The sequence below is a fragment of the Postia placenta genome, assembly GCF_002117355.1.
Source record: "Postia placenta MAD-698-R-SB12 unplaced genomic scaffold POSPLAscaffold_1, whole genome shotgun sequence".
Classification (NCBI taxonomy): domain Eukaryota; kingdom Fungi; phylum Basidiomycota; class Agaricomycetes; order Polyporales; family Adustoporiaceae; genus Rhodonia; species Rhodonia placenta.
This window is the reverse complement of record NW_020169832.1, coordinates 1,903,598-1,925,876: the sequence shown is the minus strand read 5'-3', so window position 1 is coordinate 1,925,876 and position 22,279 is coordinate 1,903,598. Positions and strand designations below refer to the sequence as shown.

Sequence of the window (22,279 nt, the reverse complement as noted above, 5' to 3'; positions counted from 1 at the left end):
AGAGCGAGTCAATCAAGACACGTCAGGAACGCGGAGGTAGCCCACGGAGGGCGGTAGAGTTCACAGGGGTCGGCAAAAGATTGGATGGCATTGATGAGGTTTGAGGAAGACGGACGACGGAGTAGGGAAGGATAGGACTGAGGACGAGACAGAGGGTCGATGGGCGAGTTTTAGGAGTTTTGCGGTAGAGTTGGAATGGTTTGAGAGGGCTATGGACAGGGCCAATGACTTGCTACCAGTCGATTCTTGGGGCGTTTGAATAGCCGGGCGGGCAGCATGACGGATGCAACGCATCGGCCGTAACTTTGTTTCTGAGATGCGGATTGTGGTCCTCGTGTGGGATGCCGGGCATCTGGATCGCAAGATGGCAGAACAGAGTTGGGAAAAGATCAATCTTGAGCTTCCTCCTGCTGTTGTTGATCCCTGCCTACTCGCCTTTCTTTCTCGCTCTCCAGCTGGTGGTAGAGAAGAAAGAGAGCCTTCTCGTTCGCTTCCGGAGTACCCACGATGGTGAACATTCTCTCTCCAGTCTCGTCATGAGGCTCCTTGGCAATAGAGATTTTGGATCCGGAGAGGCGTCGAATCTCTGTAATTTTCGTGCCATTTCGACCGATAATGCAACCCACCATGTCGGACGGGATGGATATGTTCTGTGTACGGAGGTTGGTCGGTTGCTGTGATGGGGATCCTGGTGAAGGAGACGTGCGCCCGCGGCCGGATGTCGATTCACCATTGTACCGTCGGCCAGCGTTGGAAGACCGTCGGCCCGACCTCTCCTCCCCCGTGCCCGGATGGAACAGGACAGTACCCTGGCCCCTCTCCCAGTCCTCCAGCAGACACCGACCGATCTCTTCAATGGCGCGGCCAATGGAATCAGCGGTTCCCTGGACCTCCACAATTCGTTCCGTCGACTGCGGAAGCATATCCTTGGACGCCACCATGCGCGCGCCGGAAGAGTCTTGAATAGCCTTGATCTTGAGCCCGCCGCGTCCGATGACGCTGCCCATGAGATTGTGTGAAATAAGAAGACGGATGGCGGTGTTTGGTGACGAAGGGTTTGCCGAGACAGGAGAAGAGGGGTTTGCGCTCACGAGTTGGGAGACAATGAGAGCATATGCCTACAATAATAGTGAGCATACACGGGTAGTCGCGGATTGAGGTGACAACGGACCTTGGCCACACCCTCCACCGAGCCACTCACGGTCAGGACACGCTCATGCACACCAGGGACAACTTTGCTGACGCCGGCCTTCACACCGGTCTGATCCCTGAGGTCGGCGACATTCCTGCCAGCCTTGCCAATAATGACACCAGCATCCTTAGTGCTAACGATGGCACGGAGGGTCAGCGTGTCGACCCCTGCAGGGGAGGAGGAGCGAGACTGAGGCGAAGAGCCTGAAGTGATGTCTGAACACAACGTTCCGAGCGCACGTGCCACAAATCGATACTCACCTGCCTCACGGTGAACTGGAGAGTCGGAGGGCATAGTGATACGACGAAGAGAGGAGGAGGAGGAGGGAGGGACGACAGCGAGGAGTGGTAGGGTCAGTGCAAGCGTGCGAAGAGAATGACCCAGACCGCGCGGCTACGGCGGGGATTTGACACACTTTAAATTTAAATCCCCGATAGACTCCGCTCAAAGGCGCCGCCGGCGAACTGGAGCGTTGAGTCATTCGCGGAGGTCAGGCGGGGAATTCGAGGGCGGGGGAGCAATTGTAATTCAGTTGTAATTCCCGTCCAGACCAGAAGCGTCGTCGTTCTCATCGTCTCGGGCAGTTCATTATACAGAATACACACCGGAAGGGCTCCATCGTCCACCTCGGCAGAGAAAATATCATAATTGCACGACGCCCCCGCACAGCATCCCTACAGACGCGCAGGCATAAAGAGCAATATGTGGTTACATGGATTATCTCATGGCATCTGGTCATAGTAGAGCGCAAGTGAAGAAGGTAACAAGCCATGTAATTATACCGCCTAGTAGCCGAGCTGAGTGAGGTTCTCGAAGGATGATGCGGTATCTGCGACGGCTTTTTGACGCAGCTTGATCGCTGCGAGCTGTGAGGGGGTTAGTCAAACGTTACACATGCAGCAATGAAATGCGTACCTTGCGCTCATGGAAGGCCTGAGCCTTGATCTTCCTCTTCTCCTCCAGACGGTCAACAACGTCCTTGTAGCCCCAGCCAACCTCGTGAGACAGACGCTAACAGACGAGTCAGTCAGATAAGCTTTTGCAGAAATGTGCTGCACCATATGTGCGCACCTTGACTGTGCAGTACTTGCGGCCAGGCTTCAATCGCAAGACTCGCAGAGCCTCCGGGACAACCATTCGCTTCTTGCGGTCGTAAGGGGGGGGAACACCCTCGTAGAGTTTGAGGCGCTCGAGAGCTGCCGCACCGCGTGCAGTCTTGTGCGGGACCATGCCGCGGATGGCCCGGTAGAGGATCTTCGAGGGCGCGCGGTGGTGGAAGGGGCCAGACTTCTTCGGGTTCACAATGTGGCGCTTGTGAAGGAAGTTGTGGTACCGCAGCTGTAGCAAGCCAGAGGCTGTATGAGCGCGAATTCCAGCGACTGCACGAATTAACCAGAGACCTTGTTGCGGAAGAAGCTGCCCGAGATGTTGATCTCCTCGCACCGGACAACGACAATCTTCTGGCCGTTGAGGACCTGCTTCGAGATAATTGAAGCCAGCCGACCCAGAAGATGGCCCTTGCCATCAATGACGATGGGGGTCGAGGAGAAAGTGGCCATGGCGAGTCTAACAGACGAGTGCGCAACAGATCAATTCCGCAGTTTGGTGCCAAAGAAAGCGTTGGACTGACCTAGACGAAAGAGGAGAGTGGGAGGAGGAAGAAAAGCGATACCTTCAGACGCGTTCGTGGCTGATACCTTGAATCTCTCACCTTGACGATCTTGCAGTCGTTAGTATGCTGGCCGCTGAGGGACCAGTGAGTGACTGACAGCCACCGTGACCAAGAGCTGCATAGTTCCAGCCGGCAGTTGCCGAACCTCAATGCTGTCGCGGTTTGAGCGTCTATTTGACTACCGCTGTGATATTCTGCGCGGAGGCTCGAAATCTGAGTGGTTTCTTGGAGAATACATGCGTTCCGGCTCCATGAATCCTATCTTTGACTCGAAATCCATCGTGTTGTGGTGTGCAGTGCAGCGCCAAATGCGCTTATCTTCTGTCCGCGTTGCTCCTGGCTTCCCTCTGGTACATGGATCGGACTTATTTTTGGCAAAAATCGTCAGCGTTGTGTCCTCGGTTCGTCGCTAGTGACAAGATGCAAGAATAAAGATTGGAGAAGTAGGATGTAACTCATGAGTGTACGAACGTGTTACCGCCACTTGTCTTTGTTGTGTCGCACTAGCGCTGGCCAACAGCTCGCTTAGCCAGAGTGATTTTCATGAACAGGAATTGGCATGTATGAGCTCGAACGTTTGAAAACCCTGGTCGCAGATCGCGCATGTGCACGAAGACTGTAACATGACGCAACTTGCCATATAAAATCAACCCATAAGATTCAATGAACCCAACATTGCAATCGTTATTGCAAGTCTGCGACATGAAAGGGGCCGACGCGCCCTGACGCGCCCCTAGCGAGTCACGTGCCGCGACATATCCTCGGTCGCTGCCGGGGCGCCGCCGAGAGCGACAGCACGAACGCGTCCTGTTCTTCAACCCGCCTTGCTTCAACATGTCCTTCTTTCGCCTCGCTGCCCGTAGCGTTGCACGACCACGACTTGTGCTGGCCCCACGGGTGGCCACGGCATTGCCCCAGCGCAGTCGGGTTCTGCAGTACGCTGCATACTCTGCGTCGGCAGGTCTCTCCAAAGGCGATATTACGGCGCGTGTGATAGATGTCTTGAAAGGATTTGAGAAGGTGGATCCTGCCAAGGTATTGTCCAGATTGTTGTCTACCGCTGCTAAATGTGCTCACCATTCATTCATCTGTAACAGCTCACAGAGACGTCTAGGTTCTCCGAGGACCTTGGTCTGGATAGTCTTGACGCGGTTGAAGTTGTTATGGCAGTTGAGGAGGTACGCTCTCAGTGGACTCACGTCAATCCTTGTCTCTCAATGCGTGCCCGACTGCACAGGAGTTTGCCATTGAAATCCCAGACGAGGAGGCGGACGAAATCAAGACCGTACAACAAGGTATATATCCGTTCGTGTGTTCACAAACAGGTCTAATTTCCACGTCTATCCCAAGCCATTGATTACATTGCCAAAACGCCGGAAGGTGTGTCTGCTTTTTGCGCTGATGTTGTTGACTATCCTGCTGAAACGCCGATCTAGCTCACTAGAAGCGTTTCACATGACGATCCATAGTCACTGTACATGGCCTTAATTTCATCTGTTCTCTTCTGCTGTCTCGAAGTGTCATTGCCGTTGGAATTCTCCACGTGGGGCGCCGGTATCTCTTTTACTTCGATCGATATGACGTGACGCCTCGAATTCCTTAGATGAAACTGCCATCCTCAAGTTGCTACTCAATGCAGTTAGATTGCCTGTCTTGTGATTTAGTCGGGTTGAGGTAGTCCAGGCTCGGCATCTGAGAGCTTCACTTTACAGGCGTGCAAGATCGGAGGATAAACACTTAGCCCCATCTACCCCTAATATGATATGCCCAATTAGTGCGCAGAAACATCCTTCCCCGCTCTATAAAAGCAGCGTGCGTGTAAGCGTTGGGCTGTAGCTCGGTCACTGAATTCACTGCCACCATGGGTTATACTTCGCGAACAATCGTTGTCGAACGCCCCTTGCTCAGGACTCAATGTAGATTGGGCGAAGGTAACCATCTGGTAAAGACGATCGTCCAAGCATTTGACGTTGAGACTTCATTTAGGTCCTCTGTATGATTCAAAGGATTCGCTGCTACACTTCGTCGATATCGAAAACTGCAAGGTGCCCTCACGCAGTGTGTGTTCTGATGCGGTCGTTCATGCTTTACTAGGTCTACCATTTGAATATACGTACCTCTGAGCTCACAGCTGAGCAATTCAACGAGCCTATAACTTGTCTCGCGTTACGGCGAAATGGCACTGGGGTGAGCGGTGGCTTGTAGAGCGATAAATGCAACAGCTAACTTGAGTAGCTAGCGTGTACAACGTCCACTGGCTTTGCGCTTATAGAAGCAGAGTCGAACCTGCGTTATCTGTCTCAACCTCTACCCTCAGAGACTCAGCCATACACTAGGTTCAACGATGGCGCCTGTGACAAAGAAGGCCGTTTTGTTGCCGGGACACTCTACTCCAAAGAACACAATGTCCCAGGACAGCTGTACATGTTCGATCCCGCGAAGGGTGAGTGCAAAGTCATTGATGATGGTCCATTTACGGTGAGTTCCGGCGGCGAGTTGTCGCGAGCCATCTGACATCACAACGGCCTAGGATTCCAACGGCTTAGGATGGAGTGAAGACGGCAAGACCATGTGAGCGTCTATTTCTCCGCCCATGAGCCGCGATTCACTTCGAGACTAGGTATTTCACAGACTCATTGACGAACAAGATATATGCGTACGATTATGATACAGGGAAGGTGTCCAATAGACGGGTGTTCGTCGACCCAATCTCCCACGGCCTGCCAGAAGGGACGTACCCCGATGGCCTCTGCATCGATAACGCAGGGGGCATATGGTCTGCACGGTCCGTCCGCTGCATCCGCCCTGGCATTCCACATACTGATTATCGCCGCGGAGTAGCTGGGGTGGCTCCAGAATCATAAGGTACACCCCGGACGGCGCCATGGATCTAGAAGTCTTTTTCCCCACCGTTCTCAATGTTACGGCATGCTGCTTTGGAGGTCGGTAGTTCTAGCCAATTCGCCCGATGGATCCCCTTAATTTGTCCTCGGAGCAGGTCCGAACGAAGATCAGCTATACGTGACCACTGCTCATTGTGGCGCATGCGGGGGCGACGCTAGCCGACAGGCCCTCTATCCTGACTCAGGGGACCTATTTGTGGTGGATTTCTCCGGTCAATTCCGGGGTGCGAAGTGGCGGCACGAGTTTGCGGTCTAGCCACACTGATTAACGGTGTCTTTCGGAACGAGCAACGGAAGAGTCGTGTAGTAATCAGATGAACTAGCCTGTACAAATACTACGCCATTGCCAAGCACTGGACGTTATGCCCTCATGTTCATGACCTAGTGATGATTTAGATAGCTAGAATTTCTACTTGGACCTTTCCTTGGAATTCATCGACGTTTTTGCCAAGCCCTAAGAAGCGATCTAAGTTGCGCTCCCTGAAAGAGATACTCTAGTGTACAAATAGGGGTCATGAATCTGCTCGCGCCCATCTTGATTTCGTATAGGATGTAGTTACTATGGTCGAGAATGCATCGTAACACATGTCAAAAATATCCAGACAAGTCGAGTAGGGCACCATTTGTACAGGTATATGGAGGTACAGCAACGAGACAGTGCCTCATTGAAATTTCGGCGGAGACGGCATCCATACGAAGGCCGCTCCAGACGGAGAGTGAACGCAACTTAAAACGCTTGTGGCGCTAGGATGCGCGTTACTGATATCGTGAAAGCGGAGGCGGCCCGCTGCGGTATATGGTGCTCTCATTGCCGTAAGACGTAATTGGCCATCGTTTTGGTTCACAGAGGCGAACGAGACGAATGCCTATCGGCCTTACTGATTCAGATATTGTGCAGATACGCATAGCTGTGGTACACTGCTGTGTACCGAAGCTGTTTCCCATGGTGTCACTCGCCCCTTTCCCGGGATGTGCACGTCGAATTATGCGGTCCCTTGATGTCGCGCGGCAGTTTTCGAGAAGAGATCCCGCAACGATAATGACTTGCAAAGCCTCCGTCGCTCCTTTGCTCGTCCTATCGGTAATACCCCACGTCAACGAACCCACAGTCAGGGTCACTTCGCGGCATGCCGTGACATCGGGGATTACGCATAGGACGCTTTCCCCCCGCAGACACCACGTTATAGACGGCGCGAGAAGTATGACCGTGAGTGCCCCATGTAGTAATCCAGTAAGCTGTCGTCTGTTGCAGGGGTAGTCGACAGTCACTATAATATGTATTGACATTAGGTACCTTGGGTAGTAGCAGCCTGTTATAGTGCGAAGGGCACGTCCTTTTGGTATGGCCACGGTGCTTTGTTAGCGGATGACTTGATGATCGGAGGATGACGTTCCTACACTAGAAGGTGAACCACGAGCTGCGCAGTGTGGCGAGACTCCGACCTCTGTGTGCTGGAAATGCTAACAAAGACATATCGAGACGCTATCCGCACCATGACGCGCTCAAACTATAAATTCGAATATGATACGGAGCATTCTGCAGCTGATTGCACGCTGGATAACAATGTCACTGTCGACTTGACCACGCATGTTTACGAAAAGTGACCGAGATTGCACACCAATATCATGGGGCAGCTGTCTAGAACGTCGTCCAAAGGGTAAGTTTGAGGTTTTGTACACCCTTCGTACTTATTTGAAGACGTTTGCGAAGCCGCAGATGTCGAAGATCAGCGCGAACGAGATGATCGAGGCGGAGAACCCCCGCTGCGTCGGGAATTGCCGCAAAGGGACTGCCATAAGCGCCCCTGGCTTGCTGTCTAATTGAGCATTAGCAGTGGCTCTCATTTCACCGTAGCCGACCGTCATGAAGCATGGGATCGCCTTCCGCAAGTTCTCGAGGACGTCCTCGCACAGAATGCTCATGCTGAGGTACATCTTGTGACCTCTTGTGCCCTCTGTGTACTGACGTACCCGTCCAGGAATCTGGTCACCTCACTTTTCGAGCACGAGCAGATCAAGACCACGCTGCCTAAAGCGAGGGATACTGCGAGGCTGGCGGAGAAGGTTCGTCCGGTATAGGTGCTTCATACGATTGCGTTTTGCTAAAGCTCAGCTAGATCATCACCATGGGCAAGAAGGGCAGCCTCCCTGCATACCGACGTGCGAATGCGTTCCTGCTCAAGCCAGCACTACTTCCAAAAGTGTTCAAAGACTTTGCACAGCGCTATGCGGACCGCCCTGGTGGGTATACACGGATACACAAGTTTGGTAACCGTCCAGGTGACAATGCACCGCATGCAATCCTCGAGCTGGTCGACAACCCACGAGACCTACGGTTCGAGATGACTGCGCGTGCCGTCGGATGGGAGTTGCTGGGGAAGCGGCTGGGTCCCGGCGGCCCGAAGGCGCTAGCCAGGTCTGGCATTACAGACCTTGAGCAAATTGTAGAAAAGGAGCGAACACTGGGGCCGGATCAACGAGGTGAATTGCGAGCGAAGACACGATGGAACGTGCAAAAGCTCTTGCGGTTTAGAAGTGCAGATGCGGCGGCGACGTTGGTAGCAAAGGCTGAGGACCATGCAGTATGTTCCCCCCATTGCTTTTCAGAGTGTTCGTCGATGCTAACCACTATCTCATTCCTAGGACACGCTACTTGCGCGACCACTTGCCTCCAAGGAGGCTGTCGAGAAGGACGCCAACGATGGTGACGAAACACCGTATGCGGGCCTCAAATCCTTGAGACTGAAGGCAGGTCAGACGTTGCCGGGAGGAGCGCGAAGCGCCCTCAGTCTCGCCCAAGGAGCACTAGGCAAAGAGGTTACTGGCCGCCCGAGGTGGTTCGAGCGGAGAAAACTAGGCATAGACAAGGCTACCATCTGGGATCAGGCTTGAGTATGTCCAGACCTGTTTGCCTGCATATGTTATGTCGTGTCACTACTCTCCGTGCAGTCTGCCGTGCTTGCCATAGCGACTGTTAGCGCTTGTGTGTGCAGCAAATAGACTAGATTCGACAAAGACCCCTCCCATATGGGTCTTGTTTTGAAACCTAACACTCTTGTCGACACGGCTAGATTCAATTCGATCAAGCGACGCCCTGAAATTCTTCAAGGTGCGTTTCAAGGACCATATCGATGAACGACGCTCATATTTTGAACAGGGCTGTCGACGTGAGGCAACGCATTGAAGAGGTGTTTCAGGGCCCGAGTTAAGATACTGATTACATGGCTAGTGACGCCAACTGTTACAAATTAATGGTACTGTACAATTGCTTTCCTACTGACTTCCTACGTCATCAACCTCAAACCGACGCCCACTCGCTTACTCGAGTAGTAGTTGGGCACCCGGGGGACGGAGGGTTGGAGAACTTCGTCTCGACAAAGACCTTCTCGACACCGCCCTCGCGCTTGTCGAACGCCTCGTACAGCTTCGGGAAGTCTTCGACGGGCACACGGTGCGTGATCATACTGTCACAAACTTTTCAACACCGGTACAAGGTAGCTGAACAATCGGTTCACTTACAATGTGGGGTCGAACTTGCCAGGAATGATGTAGTCGTACAGGATCTCCTTCCACCATTTGTGAACAGGAGCCTGTCCGTTTCCAATGAGGCGGACACCCTTCTCCATCAGTGCACCGATGTTGAAATGGTTGGTGTACCCGGCGTATGCAGCAATGATGCCGCAGCGACCGCCCTTCTTGACTGCCATGATCATCTCGTTGACAATTTCGGACACGTCGGTCTCGAGCATCAAGGCCTTCTCAATCTTGTGTAAGGTTGTTTTCGGTTGGTGGAAGGTGCCTTTATGCAGTGTCAGTATCAGACTAACGGTCAGGCAGCTGTAGCGCTCATACGCACCGCAGTCTATGGCTACGTTAAGGCCGCCCGGAGCAACCTCCTGCAGACGCTTAACGACATCGCTGTGTTGCGAGAAATCGAGAGTCTCGATACCGAGCTTCTCACGAGCGAACGCCAGTCTTTCCGGAACTCTGTCTACGCCAATGACGCGTTTCGCACCCTTGAGCAGCGCCCACTTGGCGACGCACATTCCAATGGGACCAAGGCCCTGACGCCGGACATTAATGTCTAATACTCTTGAAACTGTCATCAGAACTTACCCAGACACCAACGATGTCTCCCTCGTTAACACCAGTGTCCATGACAGTGTGGTATGAAGTCGCCAAAACATCCGAGAGGTAGAGCGCTTTCTCGTCTGACACTCCATCAGGTATCGGGAGCAAATTGACGTTGCCCTTAGGCACGCGAACATATTCTGCCTGACCACCGGGGAAACCACCAGTAAAGTGGGAGTAGCCGAAGAAACCGGCATCCCGGTGACCATACATGGCGTTCTGAAGTCTGCGAGCACTTTAGAAGCTGGAGAGACTATCACGTCTGCACCACTTACGAGGATGGGTTTGTGCGATCGCAGAAGGACGAGAGCTTCTGCTTGCAGTACTCACATTCACCGCATGCGATCTGGAAGGAGGCAACTACGCGCTGCCCGACTTGTAAGTTTTTGACGTTAGGACCGATGCGGTCCACGATGCCCATGAACTATGAGAGGTGTAAGTAATGACCGTGCTGATGCGCGTGCCATATACTGACCTCGTGACCCAAGATGTCGCCCTTCTGAAGATTCACGATTTCGCCATGGTAGAGATGCAGGTCTGAACCACAGATAGTGGTCCCGGTGACTTTGAGTATCACATCGTCGTCTTCGGTGATATCTGGAATGGGTGCCTCGACGAGGCGCACATCCTTAGGCCCAAACCACGCCAGGGCCTTCATTGTGCCCCCCTCCTGGCGAGCCCTGTACTCTGGGTGAGCGACGGTTGGAAACTCCCCCATTGCCTACAATCCGCTGTCAGCGGGCTCGAAATGAAAGCGGGGATCAAATATACTCACGCTCTGCACTGCGTTGGATACTGCTTGCATGGTGGTAATGCGGTGATATGTAAATGGTAGTTGGGGGTAAGCTGTGTGGGCCGTTTTTGGCTGATGCGGAGCTTTATATGCACCTCCCTCCAGGAGTCGGTGGGTGCTGAGGCGCTGACGACGGTGGGCGTATGAGGCGCTTATGACGTCCGCCCTCCGAGAGAGCCTCGATGACGTCACGCGTGGTCCGCGACGCGACCCACGTGATCGTGTTGCACCCGTATCGCTCAGGCTGCGAGTGCCGGGTTCAGGCTTCAGCTCTCGCGTCTCGGTGTTCCTTTTCCGAATCTGCATACACGGTGCCGCTCATTTGTGACGCATATGTGGAACTGGGATAATACGGCTCCGAGTTATCGTCTCGCCCCAATTGACGGTGTAGGATCTAGATTGTCACTGGATGCACACCTGACCGTCTTGCATCTCAATATAGGTCCCCCTCCCCATGATTTCGACTCCGGATGGTACTCTGCATGCGTGCTGTGTCATTCTGTGAATGCATTCACCCGTCAGCTATCCGGCTGTCTCATTCCTTCTGTATACACTCTCGGATAATTCGCACGCTTCTTAGACTAGCTATAGTCATGCTTAACTCACGGCTACGGCTATTGGTCCGTATGTAGTCTGCTCGGAAAATTTCTCACCGCGAAGTCAAGACGCCATCTCGATCTATACCGATGCATGTTCGGTGCCACCCGCCGCTGTCTGGTGAGGTCACGCTTGCAATGCATGTTCAAATTGCGATTGACCCTTCCCGGCCTCTGACGCCACCGCCATGCATGTGCCATCAGTCGAAAACCACTGGCATGCTACATGGAAGCCCGCATCGGGTCGATCGCTCAGATCGAGAACAATGTGTGGTTTGTCAATCATCATTGTGGTCCAGGTTATTGGCCGGTACTTTTATATCTAACAAACTCGATGTTCGTCCGTGGCAATACTTGCGCGCATAGAGCGAACTTCTTGTCGGTAGCATAGGAACTGTGCGACTCGTGCATTGCTGCCTCGCGGCAAACATGAGCACCAGGCGTTTCGTAGTTGGCCTTCTTCGCTTCTTTCGCCGTTCCTGGCGGAAGCTCCCATGGTTGAAGCCGCCGGGACATGCGGCTACCGCGCTGTTTCCGTCCACACAAACGCCGTACTGAGTCACGGGAAGGCTCGCTCTCACTCGTCGTTAATGTTAATAACGGGGATAATATAAGCTACAGACAGCTCCTAGGATATATCGACTACAGGATCTCGTCCGGTATACATCAAATGTCCGTCTCACAGCCAAAAACCGGTGGCCGTGACGGCAAGATACGCGCCCTGCCTAATGTCTGCCACATGTTACCGCGCTCATCTCTATCACTCAAGCAACTTGACCAGACAGCCTCACGGTGGTGGAGATGACGACATATTCCTGCTATGCCATGAATCAGGTAACAGAGGTCGCTGAACATTATTCACAGGTCAGCGTCTTGTGATACAACTGTCATGTCATGAATCGGCTCACCTCAGAGGGCTATGGATCGTTCCACATGCAGAAGCGCATATCGCGCCATAGACGGTCGACGGTAATTCCGTTTACTGGTCGCCATGGCTCCGACGACGCATTTGACATGGTATGCGAACCGTTGGGGAATAGCTGGGACACTGTGCAAGTCACATCTCTCCACGTCCTTGCTCTGGCAGTCCGGTCAGCCTTGGTAGCATAGAGCAGGTCGAGGCAAGCAGACTCACGTTACATTTGCAACTTTTGACCGTGTCTTCAGCGCGTACTGGTACACCGAGCCTGCGCAGACGATTAGACGCCACATCGTGCTGGTCTATGTCAGCTTACCTGCGTCCAGAACGAGGGAGACACTCTCGCCAGGGTGTAAGAGGACGATGGAGCTAGTATTTCGCCCGTAGGACCTCAGTAGCTGCACTGACGCGCAGTCGTGCGTATCGTTCGTAAAGTCGAGGAGCACTTCATACTGAGTGCTGGCCGGCATCCTCGAGAGCAGCCAGAGACAAGATTGAGAACCAACGAGTAGGCGATAGCGAGAAACGTGACTTTGAGTCGATGGGAGAGCGCGAGAAGGAGAGAGCGTAACGCCAGTGAGGCACACGAAGTTATACTCTGCTTGGCGATGACAATTGCTTCGAGCTTCTGCGGGCCGTCGCGTTTTACGGCACGCTCACGGACTCAAGGCGGTTTCACAATATTTAATTGCGTGCCAAAGCAAGCTGTGCACGGTATGGCCGCAGTACACAGCCAGAGCTGACGCTGCCTTTTACAACGGCGGTACGTGGCGAGAATGGAACAAAGCGGACCTGCTGCCACGTCGTGAGCGGACTGCCTATTGTTTGTGCAGAATTAACCGGCCGGCGCTGTGCAGCTCGGACCCGGAAAAGGAACGCAGGGCGGCTGACGATGACAGGAGCCTAAAAGGAGAGAAAGGAGTGGGATTGGAAGAGAATGGCATGCATGGGCAGCGAGGCGGACGACGGAGGCGAGCGAATGCGTGCTTTGAGTTCGGAGTCTTCTCTCTCTCCGTGGCTACTGTGGGCGCCTGAACCCACATCCATATATGGTTTCTACTCAACGCACATGATCGGTCTCTCCGAGAATCTCTCGCCAACGCCTCTCTGTCAGCGAGCTCAGCCACATCCTCACCGCGGGCTACCGCCGCAGGCAATGCACGCTACTGCCTCGCCCCCCTCGCCCCGCAGCCTATTCTAGCTCACTGTGGGCGGCATGGCCACCCATACTTTCCTCGGGATCCCCCCTGAGCTCCGTCTCGCTATATACGACGCCTATCTCGCCGAACACCAGCGCGTGAGGCAGAACCGTCAGCCAACTAACGAGCACATCAGGGTCCTGCACACCTGCACCCAGATAGACCGTGAAGCGAGACCCCTGTTCCGCCGGTACATTTCCCTGAGACATGAACGGCAGATCAATGCGTTCATCCTGCGCGCCGACGACGCCCATGCAGGTGCAGTCCTCTGGGCAGATGTCGCAAACGATGGCCGTGTGCTCGTCGACGCTGCAGCCAGGGGGTCAAGCAAGTCCGTCAAGAGTAAGGTAAGGAGAGGCCCGGTATTCTAAAGTGGATCCTCTAACTTCTTGAAAGGCAGCGGCACCTCTTTCTCACCTTTATGCTGCCCTTCGCCGCATGATATCGCTGAAGCGCCTCCGCGTCTTTCAATGTCGTCAGGGGGTACCTGTCAACAGACCCTTGAGTGCGTCTGTTACAACTGCGTGTCGCCCTCGTTACCGGTGTATTTACCGTACTGGTGCAGAGACAAGGACAGCTCACGTTGCGATGCAATTCGAGGTTGCCATGTACCCAGACGGCGGTCAGCCTCACCTTTCTGCATACGAGCTGCATCTGGACGCAGAGACAAGGGTCTCACCGTTCGAGGTTATTTCCCCCAGGGACGTCGAGCAGCTACGTCTGTCCGGCAACTGCCAGATGCCCACCTTCCCACCTACACCAGCACTTCGTAACGTGGTCCTCCACGGCATCACCGGGAACGCCTTCGACAACAACGCCATCGATAAATGTTTCTCGCAATCCCGGCTCGAGTCATTCTCGTACGGGATGGGCGATAAGCTTGGGTTTGAGCTTCGCGATCGCCATATCCAGTCTCTTGTCTCCCTCTCTGGGGCTCGTCTGCGGCGGTTGGTTCTACTTGAATGTAACCGCCTCAGCAGCAAGGCCCTCGCAGAGTGCCTCGACGGTCTACCGCACCTCGAATATTTTGCGCTCCACATAATAACGGTGGAGGAGCTGCGGTCTAATTTCGTGCTGTCACTGGCACCTTCGGTACAAGTTTTGAAACTGCACGTTATAAATGCCTGGTACGCAGTGCCACTTCTGGCGGAGGAACGCGGCCTCTGCGATGCTGTGGAGAATGCTATTCTAGATCGCACGGTCGCACCTGTGGAAGTCTCGGTACATTTCCGTGAATTGCTGATGAAGGAGGACGGGAGACAAGCTCGGTGGCAGGAGATTGCTACCCAACGACAAATACAATTATCTTTCGGTCGTTGGGAAGACCGTGAACAGTTAGAATTGTAATGTATCGAACTATTGTGTGTGTTGAATAGCCACGGACAAGATGACATAGGATACTTTAGCAGAGCGGCTAATCACAGAAGTCAAGCTCAGGCCATAGTGGTGTGAAGTCCGGATAACATGCAAACATCGTATAGGCAGAGGCTAAGGCTAAGTACATCGAGTCCGCGAATACCGTACGGGCAGCAATGGGCAACTACATAATCACTACTGTCCATACCAATAATGTCCTGTCCTGGAGAGCTGTCTAGTAAGGCTGCTGGAATCGTGGGGGTTTGCGCCCGAAGGAACCTTCCGCTGCGACCGAAAACAAAATGAGAACGGGGGCAGCGAGGATGACACGCAACACACCTCCCCCAAATCAAAGATCTGACGCACCAGGATGAGGTTGACTGCGTTGTGGGTATTCCAGACCACTGTCGTCGCCATCTGTATACCGCGTGTTCATTGCTGCAGGGGTTGGTCCAGGTTCTTCGGTGTAAACGTATCCTGGCTCTGTGGGGTATGGTGTCTGTTCGTAACGGTCGTAGTCACGCGGTTGCTGGACTTTATCACCCATTACAGTCGTGACACTGGCAATGCTTCCTGACCTGTCGTGATAGCCACGGGGGTTGGCAAATGAATCCGTGGATGGACGGGATGCCCAAGGGTCGCCACGGTTAGTGAGGGGGATACTGTCGCCCGCCAGCGGCTTCGTCGGGTCATACAGGGAATCGTACTTGCTGTGATCGCGTTCTTGTCCGGCCGAATAGGCAGCCAGAACGACATAGAGATATGTCTGTAAAGTGTTCCACGGCAACAACCAAGAAGGAATAGAAATTAGGCGTGAGTAACGAACGAACAGCGGTAATGAAACACTGACTTGGGCAATGGCCAATATGACCCACAAGCCAGCCATAATTCCAACGTCGACCAGAGGGATAATCTTGCACAGAATATTGCTCTCGTCGTTTGTGATGGTGTTGTCCTCAGGATAAAATGTCTTTGCGCAGTTAGTTTGTGCAGTCGAATGTTTGACCCCTGACAGCACAATCCAGACGGCTGCTACTGAGAACGCCCCAAGAGTCACGAGCAGATGAAGGGTGGTGTATCGGCGGAAGAGGATGGGCTTCTCCTGCAGCAGAACGTGAGATCATGACGGAAGGAGGCTTCATGCAGGTACGGACATTGCGGACGGCAGCAAAACCCATTAGCTGGAGGGCTGCCCCGGTATAGCATATGATTGCGAAGATCCATTTCCCTGCAGCTGGAGAGCCGGCAGCTCCCACGACTAGTAAAGAAATCGGTTAACCCAACCCAGTCTATATACTGATCGCGAGGTGAATCGCACTGGAAGGTGTGGCAAGTGCGAGTGTGCCTGCGAGGATGCCAAGCACGAATTGCTCCGTTAACGTCGTGTAGATACCAGCATAGATGACCGGGATGGCACAGCAGCAGTATTCTCTGGGTTTCATGACGTCGGTATTAGAGTGCTGGAACAGTGTGCGGTAGACAACGAATGAGACGGGGGGTAAAGGCGGGGCTCGGTCCAAGAGCAACAGTAACCAGACTGAATATGAGAAGGGCCCGCGATGGTGGTCGGGCAAGAAGGGGACGCGCAGCAGCGAGCTGTGTCGGCGCGCACACAGCTACCCCACACTTCAGTTTTGGAAGGTCTCTCCCACGCTCTATTTCGGCTACCCGCACAGGCACGCCGTCACTTGAACGGAGCTCGCTGTAGTGGACATCCTAATCCGTCCTCCCTCCACAACCACGACGTACTATGGCTCGTTTCGCATTTTTCGCATTTTTTGCACTTGTCGTGGGCTCTCTATGTGCAGCCAAGCCTACTGAACAGGAGACACTCGAGGACCTGACTCTGAAGAGCGACAGATGGGACTGGACTGACTGCGGTTCGTCGTCTTGACCAGCACACATTCATCGCGTTGACCATAGAATGCAGGTACACCCCAGCACCTCGTGCACATCCAAGATATCCAAATCACTCCTGACCCGCCCGTCAAGGGTGAAGCTATGACCGTGACGGTTATAGGAACTGCATCCTCCCAGATTGAGGTAATTACGTTCTTGTGCCGTCTCGAGACAGCTCATCATCATGTGTTACCCGTAGGATGGTGCATATGCCGATGTCGTTGTAAAAGTTGGCGCCATCAAGATACTGCAGAAGGAGTTCGACGTTTGCGAAGAGGCGTATGTGCGACGGTTCAGCGCGCAATCAATGTTACTTATTTGGTCCACAGCCGAAACGCGAATGCCAGCATACAGTGTCCGGTGGCTGAGGGCAAGTACACCGTTACGCACACCGTGGACCTGCCCAAGGAGATACCTCCTGGTATGTCACATACTTATTACACAACAACTGTGTGATGACGCATTCTCCCTCTCCTTAGCTCCGTTCGCAGTGAGTGTACGTGGTTACACAGTCGAGGACGAAGACTTGGCATGCGTCGACATCAAGATTGATTTCAGGCCCAGGCGGGGTCTACTTGGCTGGTAGACTTGCGCATGTCAGACTGTCCTGGCGAGGAATTACTACGCTTTCATGATCGTTATGTCCTTTGATATCCATCGCATGTCTTGTGTTCTCGCGATTCTGTAGTCCTGTAACGTGGAGACGAGTATCAATCCCAAGTTAGGAATGATCTGTGCTGAGATGGGAACGTAATGCCATCATAGCTCATTACTCAGTATCGCTTCCGTCACTGTATCCGACTTCGACCTATCTCACCTGGTGCAATCGCCTTTCTTCTGGAATTGGGGACTCCTCGCACATAGGCCGTGCATTACCATCTCCTGTCTTCCGGGTCCTGCATCTGATCATATCATAATCGTGAATTATGATCAACCGCACTTTCGGTGCTATCCAGGTAGCTACTCGTTCTGCATCTCATCACGCTGTTCGTCGTCGGGCCATGGCTCAGTCAAAGTTACGCCACCTCCTGGTTCTCGATTTCGAAGCTACATGTGGAGACGAGATTAAAGGGCAGAACGAGATCATCGAGTTCCCCACTCTCGTGTATAACCTGGAGAACGATGAAGTTCAGGCGACGTTCCACGAATATGTCCGCCCCGTCGTCCATCCAAGGCTGACGCCGTTCTGCACTGATCTCACAGGCATCACCCAGGTTAGGAGTAGTCGCACCCGATGAGCAGATGGACTGATTTGTTCATAGGATGTCGTCGACGCTGCGGACACTTTCCCCGAGGTCTGGAAGCGGTTTCAAGACTTCCTCAAGCGAGACGACCTCTTGGGTGACCCGTCCTCTTACGCTTTCTTAACCTGCGGCGAGTGGGACCTGCAGGCCATGCTCCCACGACAGCTAGTCACCAGCAACAATGACCACGGTTTGGATGAATCGGGTAAAATGATACCACCTTACAACCGCTACATCAACGTCAAGAAGGCCTTCCGGAAGCATTACAAGCTCCGTTATGAGCAGGGCATGGCGTCGATGCTACGACACCTGCGGATGCCACTCGAGGGAAGGCACCATTCAGGTATTGACGACTGCAAGAATATCCTGGCGATTGTGAGACGGATGCGCGAGGACGGGTGGAAGCCAGAGTGGAATATCTAATGAGGTAATTGGTTCGTGCTGCTCGTCTGGTGGCTCACTTTCTGCAGCGGCTAACAGGCGTTTCCAGACTCCCGTCTACGATAGCTACTAAAATATTGTAGGCACATCGGAACGTTCTTGATACACAGGCGATCATTCTTATCTCCTGAACGCCCATCTCTGCGCGTATTCCTGGAACGTGATCATTGCAAGAACAATAGCGAATGCTCCACCCTCACACGAGATGAAGGCCTCCATAGCTCTCTGCTTCTCCTTGTTTTCCTTTTTCGCGCGAACAGCTCAATGCGACTTTACCATCGCACCGGCAGTCCACTTTAGGCAATTTGAAACATACACCGGCTCGTGATATGTATCGTTTAGATCGCGGGGTTGTGGCATTGCCTATTTCAAGGTTCCTCTTTGGGAAGACAATAATGAACTTCGAACATGTGAAGGTGTCCTGTGTTTTCTTCCTCTTCTAGGAAGATCCGGGGACGGTGGACATTCTGTGTACATATTTGCCTCCATGGGTAAACGCAGACGTACGATAACCATGCCCCACTAGCCCTCATATGCTATGCCGACATCGACCATACCATTCGAAGTTCTCTTCGAGCTTGTGAACGATACCCATGAACCGGTCATGATGCAAGTATTGCAACAAGAGGATGGCGAGCGCACTGGGGCGACAGTGTTGCTGCATCGGGGGGAGACCATCTCGCTCGTGTTGACCGCCGGTGTTCCATATAAGTACGCCGTGAAGCGGAGTGGGCATGAGGCGACACTGTCGTGAGGTTCTTCTATGTGGTAAATGGATGTCCATGTTTTGACAAAAGATCTTATTCCTTCACCAGAGTCAAGTTGTGGAAGGACACACGATACTGCTTGTGGAACGTCTTTAGACGGTCAAGGCCATCCACAGACTCGGAGAAAGGTAGAGAAACGATGCTCGAGGGTGTCGTGGTAACGTCGCAAACCAATACCAGAACGTATGCAACCAGATGAGACACGAGGTACAGATATTTCGGCTTGCGGTCGATCGGGAACGTATATAGCTCTGACGTTTATGCACACACAGATGACGACAGCAAAACTCATGCCATAGCCGAGAGACCAACTGGAATCTCGGAGGTCGAGAGACGTTATATCCTTATGTAATGCCGTTATGTTGCCCCTCGTGAATGCCATGAGGACCATGGTCCGATGACTATGGGCCCGATCGATAGCCTTGCACAACAGCAGCCGCCCTGCGAAGACATAAGTGCCACGTATTCTCGCGGGATGTGCAGAAACTCGGCTTACGTGAAGACGTCCCAAACGGCAGTCTGGTTGATGTAAAATGTGAAGCCTGGGAAGATGTTCGTCAGAGTGCGCAAATTATAGACGAATAAGCCCCACCATCGTTCGGCGAAGCCTGGACAAAGAGATACATATGAGAGTCCGTACGGAAATTATCAACGGTGCCATTCACGCACCCCTTGGTAGATTTGGTCGGTATATTTGATGACACGATTACCACCGTCCTCTGTCAAGTTCAATTCGCCGAACTGCCAAGGTTCAATGCTGCAGAAGCGGTAAGTATTGGGTCTTCCCATATGTGCGGGTATGAGCTAATTACCCGCTGCGCAAAGACGCCGTCAGCATTATCGGTAGGGCAGTGGGACAAACACTACTCACGCATGTCCTGATGCCAAAGCATAGCCAACCCAGACAGGGTATATCTCCGTCTTGTTCTCTGACAAACAAGTAAGCATGACTGTAACATTTGTTGAGACGTCGATGCGTACCCAACCCTGTCACGCCGAACTCCTCAATGAGGAGAGGTTTACCAACGTATGCTGCAGCTACACAAGAATGAGACGACATTGATCTATTCGGGCGTGGGGAGTCGTAACGTACTGTTCGCATGCGCTTCGATCCATCCCAAGCCCCATTCCTCCACCGAGAAGTTAGAGCCAGGGTAGTCCTATGGAATCTGTGAGGCCGTGTTTGCTTTATGCCAGGACAAACTCACCAGCTCTGGATACCTGCGCAAGTCACTTGAGTTCGAGACATATCACGAGAGCGCATGTGGTTGCTTACCAGGTCTGAGGGTACATGTGCTAAAGACGTGTCCGAATACATATATAAGGAGTCCGCAAACCTCTACCGGAAAATCACTCACGTATGTGCCGAAGTCGATGTTGGGCAGTGCAAGGCTAGCCTCAAAGTCCTCCCCGGCTGCAAAAGGATGAGCTATTGCTCATGGCGAGAAGAGAACGCTACCTGCCTTCGCCATTAAAGTTGAAGTCGCTGACGAGGGTGCCATCATACCAGCTGCATGAGAGATGAGCATGCGAGCAAGTCTTCTTATGTCCAATGAAATACCGTACTATTCTGGGGGCTGCGCCCAGTAGAACTGACCCTCTCCACCTGTCGTGATCATGTGGTACGGATCGCTAGGATAAACGCGATCAGGGACTTGTATTGTGTGACTGCAATGTTGACTCACAGGCTGCGGACATAGTCGGACTGAAGCTGATACCAGGTGGTCAGAGTCTCGGAGCCGGGCACGCAATCCGGACCTGATGGGAGAGTATCGCCTGCGCAGCGAGCCTCGTTCATCAGCTCCCAGGCGAACACATTTGGAGAGTCCTTGTAGCGCTCAACGATTGTTTGTGCGTATCGCTCTAGATTTTGATGATGAGGGTATAAACACTGTAAACATCCAGTACCACTTACGGTAGGAAGCTATGATGGTCGGGTTCGTGTAAAACTCGTCATGAGTTATTGCAGTGTTGCCCAAGATATGGTAGATGTAGAGTTCCGCTCCCTAAAACGTTGTCAGGCAAACGCAAGAAAGCACATTTTGCCATCAGCATACTCCGTAGCCGAACCTGGTGATGATTTATAGTACATAAGAAAGAGCTGTTGCCACATACACAAATCTTACCAATTGTTTGTGAATGTTAGAATGAGGCGAATGCCGTATTTGCCCGCAGTTTCAACGACATAGTCCAGTCGCTCCAATCCTTGTGAGCCTTCATTGAGAGTCCAGTCACTGTTGTTCCAGACTTGATAGTAGGTAAGGCCAGATTCAAGCGCATAGGGAAGTTCCGTCGCATTGATGGCGTTGAAGGCCTGAGCGAGATTAGGCCACGATCATTCCCCTTAAACGATCGACATACCCAGGTGCGCACAACCTGTACCCCAGCACTTTGCATGGTTTGGAATGTAGCATCAACATCGTCTTGGGTAAGCAAGAGCGGAAGCCACTAAGTGATGCAGTTCGGCATTTATAAACGGCGATCAACACAGTGGGTAGGGCTGAACGTACGAATGAGTTAGCGCCAACGAAGTACTGCCCAAGTGATTAGAAATTGAACTAGAAAATCACGACAAATACATACAAACGGTTCTCCGTCCAAGTCAAACTGAGCTCCGTTCGTGGTGACGAAGCCGGAGGGAACAGCTCGCTTTTCGATGGTCGTTGAGGCATGGGACGCCTCGGCTGCCACAGCAGCACAAGACAGCAAAGAGGCCAAGCAGCTGAGAGCGAAGAGATGCATCCTAGCCAGTGCAAACCGAACGACGGACCGCTACGGTACAGAACGCTGTCCGTCCCTTATATCCTGAGTCCAAAATAGTGTGGACATCATCTCAGAGAAGCCGAGCAAGTCTGCAGTCGGTAGAATGTCGGGTATGGGTCAGGTGAATGATCATGCATGCTGAGAGCGGAATATTCGCTAAAATGACATTCTACGAGAATGATGACTGACCGGCCGTGAGCATAAGCAATAAGCGTATATTTGTCCGACCTGCTGATGACCTTCAGTACTTGTGTTGCGTATACGGTATCGTGGGGAATGGCTGAAATTTCAACGCTGGCAGCAACCAATACCACACTCAACCTCATGTTACTGGAATGCCGCTGAAGATGTACTAGTTGACCGGAGTGGTACAGTGGGCGTTTTAACCGTCGAGGAGCTAGCCA

The 22,279-nt window shown here is 52.9% G+C and overlaps 12 protein-coding genes across 12 annotated transcripts; 6 read left to right on the top strand and 6 right to left on the bottom strand.

The window, feature by feature from the left end:
• Nucleotides 1-389: 389 nt before the first annotated feature.
• Nucleotides 390-1,486, bottom strand: POSPLADRAFT_1042657 (hypothetical protein; the record flags this gene model as incomplete). The annotated part of the gene is made up of 3 exons (XM_024478146.1): nucleotides 390-1,118; nucleotides 1,172-1,395; nucleotides 1,453-1,486. The coding sequence occupies 3 exons, from the start codon at nucleotides 1,484-1,486 to the stop codon at nucleotides 390-392; spliced, it is 987 nt and encodes a 328-aa protein (XP_024344238.1).
• A 491-nt stretch (nucleotides 1,487-1,977) lies between these two features.
• POSPLADRAFT_1042656 (hypothetical protein) lies at nucleotides 1,978-2,751 on the bottom strand (the record flags this gene model as incomplete). The annotated part of the gene is made up of 4 exons (XM_024478145.1): nucleotides 1,978-2,058; nucleotides 2,108-2,203; nucleotides 2,264-2,530; nucleotides 2,593-2,751. The coding sequence occupies 4 exons, from the start codon at nucleotides 2,749-2,751 to the stop codon at nucleotides 1,978-1,980; spliced, it is 603 nt and encodes a 200-aa protein (XP_024344237.1).
• Nucleotides 2,752-3,690: 939 nt separating this feature from the next.
• On the top strand, nucleotides 3,691-4,517 carry POSPLADRAFT_1037995 (hypothetical protein). The gene is made up of 5 exons (XM_024477307.1): nucleotides 3,691-3,899; nucleotides 3,962-4,042; nucleotides 4,102-4,159; nucleotides 4,215-4,244; nucleotides 4,301-4,517. The coding sequence occupies exons 1-5, from the start codon at nucleotides 3,699-3,701 to the stop codon at nucleotides 4,306-4,308; spliced, it is 378 nt and encodes a 125-aa protein (XP_024344236.1). The 5' UTR covers nucleotides 3,691-3,698; the 3' UTR covers nucleotides 4,309-4,517.
• Nucleotides 4,518-4,725: 208 nt separating this feature from the next.
• On the top strand, nucleotides 4,726-6,023 carry POSPLADRAFT_1130254 (hypothetical protein; the record flags this gene model as incomplete). Its single annotated transcript, XM_024483936.1, has 8 exons — nucleotides 4,726-4,795; nucleotides 4,851-4,909; nucleotides 4,959-5,051; nucleotides 5,100-5,342; nucleotides 5,395-5,435; nucleotides 5,485-5,649; nucleotides 5,706-5,806; nucleotides 5,860-6,023. 8 exons carry the CDS (start codon nucleotides 4,726-4,728, stop codon nucleotides 6,021-6,023), a joined length of 936 nt encoding a protein of 311 aa, XP_024344235.1.
• A 1,608-nt stretch (nucleotides 6,024-7,631) lies between these two features.
• Nucleotides 7,632-8,659, top strand: POSPLADRAFT_1129723 (hypothetical protein; the record flags this gene model as incomplete). Its single annotated transcript, XM_024483875.1, has 4 exons — nucleotides 7,632-7,696; nucleotides 7,747-7,831; nucleotides 7,885-8,349; nucleotides 8,411-8,659. The coding sequence occupies 4 exons, from the start codon at nucleotides 7,632-7,634 to the stop codon at nucleotides 8,657-8,659; spliced, it is 864 nt and encodes a 287-aa protein (XP_024344234.1).
• Nucleotides 8,660-9,065: 406 nt separating this feature from the next.
• POSPLADRAFT_1042652 (hypothetical protein) lies at nucleotides 9,066-10,703 on the bottom strand (the record flags this gene model as incomplete). Its single annotated transcript, XM_024478144.1, has 7 exons — nucleotides 9,066-9,231; nucleotides 9,287-9,566; nucleotides 9,624-9,831; nucleotides 9,884-10,124; nucleotides 10,174-10,322; nucleotides 10,374-10,619; nucleotides 10,674-10,703. The coding sequence occupies 7 exons, from the start codon at nucleotides 10,701-10,703 to the stop codon at nucleotides 9,066-9,068; spliced, it is 1,320 nt and encodes a 439-aa protein (XP_024344233.1).
• Nucleotides 10,704-11,874: 1,171 nt separating this feature from the next.
• On the bottom strand, nucleotides 11,875-13,168 carry POSPLADRAFT_1176259 (hypothetical protein). Its single transcript, XM_024488411.1, has 4 exons — nucleotides 12,523-13,168; nucleotides 12,423-12,474; nucleotides 12,196-12,367; nucleotides 11,875-12,134 (listed from the first exon to the last, which is right to left on the bottom strand). The coding sequence occupies exons 1-3, from the start codon at nucleotides 12,674-12,676 to the stop codon at nucleotides 12,205-12,207; spliced, it is 369 nt and encodes a 122-aa protein (XP_024344232.1). The 5' UTR covers nucleotides 12,677-13,168; the 3' UTR covers nucleotides 11,875-12,134; nucleotides 12,196-12,204.
• A 254-nt stretch (nucleotides 13,169-13,422) lies between these two features.
• Nucleotides 13,423-14,752, top strand: POSPLADRAFT_1128113 (hypothetical protein; the record flags this gene model as incomplete). Its single annotated transcript, XM_024483703.1, has 3 exons — nucleotides 13,423-13,747; nucleotides 13,806-13,910; nucleotides 13,983-14,752. 3 exons carry the CDS (start codon nucleotides 13,423-13,425, stop codon nucleotides 14,750-14,752), a joined length of 1,200 nt encoding a protein of 399 aa, XP_024344231.1.
• Nucleotides 14,753-15,110: 358 nt separating this feature from the next.
• On the bottom strand, nucleotides 15,111-16,203 carry POSPLADRAFT_1127800 (hypothetical protein; the record flags this gene model as incomplete). Its single annotated transcript, XM_024483667.1, has 4 exons — nucleotides 15,111-15,527; nucleotides 15,612-15,863; nucleotides 15,916-16,019; nucleotides 16,080-16,203. 4 exons carry the CDS (start codon nucleotides 16,201-16,203, stop codon nucleotides 15,111-15,113), a joined length of 897 nt encoding a protein of 298 aa, XP_024344230.1.
• Nucleotides 16,204-16,511: 308 nt separating this feature from the next.
• Nucleotides 16,512-17,403, top strand: POSPLADRAFT_1072350 (hypothetical protein; the record flags this gene model as incomplete). The annotated part of the gene is made up of 5 exons (XM_024482511.1): nucleotides 16,512-16,641; nucleotides 16,692-16,804; nucleotides 16,860-16,939; nucleotides 16,990-17,081; nucleotides 17,140-17,403. The coding sequence occupies 5 exons, from the start codon at nucleotides 16,512-16,514 to the stop codon at nucleotides 17,244-17,246; spliced, it is 522 nt and encodes a 173-aa protein (XP_024344229.1). The 3' UTR covers nucleotides 17,247-17,403.
• A 254-nt stretch (nucleotides 17,404-17,657) lies between these two features.
• On the top strand, nucleotides 17,658-18,477 carry POSPLADRAFT_1037990 (hypothetical protein). The gene is made up of 3 exons (XM_024477306.1): nucleotides 17,658-17,874; nucleotides 17,923-18,338; nucleotides 18,395-18,477. Exons 1-2 carry the CDS (start codon nucleotides 17,662-17,664, stop codon nucleotides 18,325-18,327), a joined length of 618 nt encoding a protein of 205 aa, XP_024344228.1. The 5' UTR covers nucleotides 17,658-17,661; the 3' UTR covers nucleotides 18,328-18,338; nucleotides 18,395-18,477.
• Nucleotides 18,478-19,513: 1,036 nt separating this feature from the next.
• Nucleotides 19,514-21,854, bottom strand: POSPLADRAFT_1030481 (glycoside hydrolase family 5 protein; the record flags this gene model as incomplete). Its single annotated transcript, XM_024476730.1, has 18 exons — nucleotides 19,514-19,553; nucleotides 19,609-19,654; nucleotides 19,705-19,720; nucleotides 19,782-19,869; nucleotides 19,984-20,041; nucleotides 20,094-20,150; nucleotides 20,206-20,272; nucleotides 20,321-20,333; nucleotides 20,389-20,408; nucleotides 20,471-20,526; nucleotides 20,710-20,744; nucleotides 20,798-20,975; nucleotides 21,028-21,118; nucleotides 21,170-21,182; nucleotides 21,239-21,426; nucleotides 21,474-21,560; nucleotides 21,623-21,646; nucleotides 21,696-21,854. The coding sequence occupies 18 exons, from the start codon at nucleotides 21,852-21,854 to the stop codon at nucleotides 19,514-19,516; spliced, it is 1,236 nt and encodes a 411-aa protein (XP_024344227.1).
• Between the last annotated feature and the right edge of the window lie 425 nt (nucleotides 21,855-22,279).

Coding starts and splice junctions, on each gene's coding strand:
- POSPLADRAFT_1037995 (XM_024477307.1), top strand. CDS start 3,699: ATGTCCTTCTTTCGCCTCGCTGCCCGTAGCGTTGCACGACCACGACTT. Junction 4,043..4,101: donor TTGTTATGGCAGTTGAGGAG/GTACGCTCTCAG, acceptor CCGACTGCACAG/GAGTTTGCCATTGAAATCCC. Junction 4,160..4,214: donor AATCAAGACCGTACAACAAG/GTATATATCCGT, acceptor GTCTATCCCAAG/CCATTGATTACATTGCCAAA.
- POSPLADRAFT_1176259 (XM_024488411.1), bottom strand. CDS start 12,676: ATGCCGGCCAGCACTCAGTATGAAGTGCTCCTCGACTTTACGAACGAT. Junction 12,475..12,522: donor CTCCCTCGTTCTGGACGCAG/GTAAGCTGACAT, acceptor TCGTCTGCGCAG/GCTCGGTGTACCAGTACGCG. Junction 12,368..12,422: donor TCAAAAGTTGCAAATGTAAC/GTGAGTCTGCTT, acceptor CCGGACTGCCAG/AGCAAGGACGTGGAGAGATG.
- POSPLADRAFT_1037990 (XM_024477306.1), top strand. CDS start 17,662: ATGGCTCAGTCAAAGTTACGCCACCTCCTGGTTCTCGATTTCGAAGCT. Junction 17,875..17,922: donor ATCTCACAGGCATCACCCAG/GTTAGGAGTAGT, acceptor ATTTGTTCATAG/GATGTCGTCGACGCTGCGGA.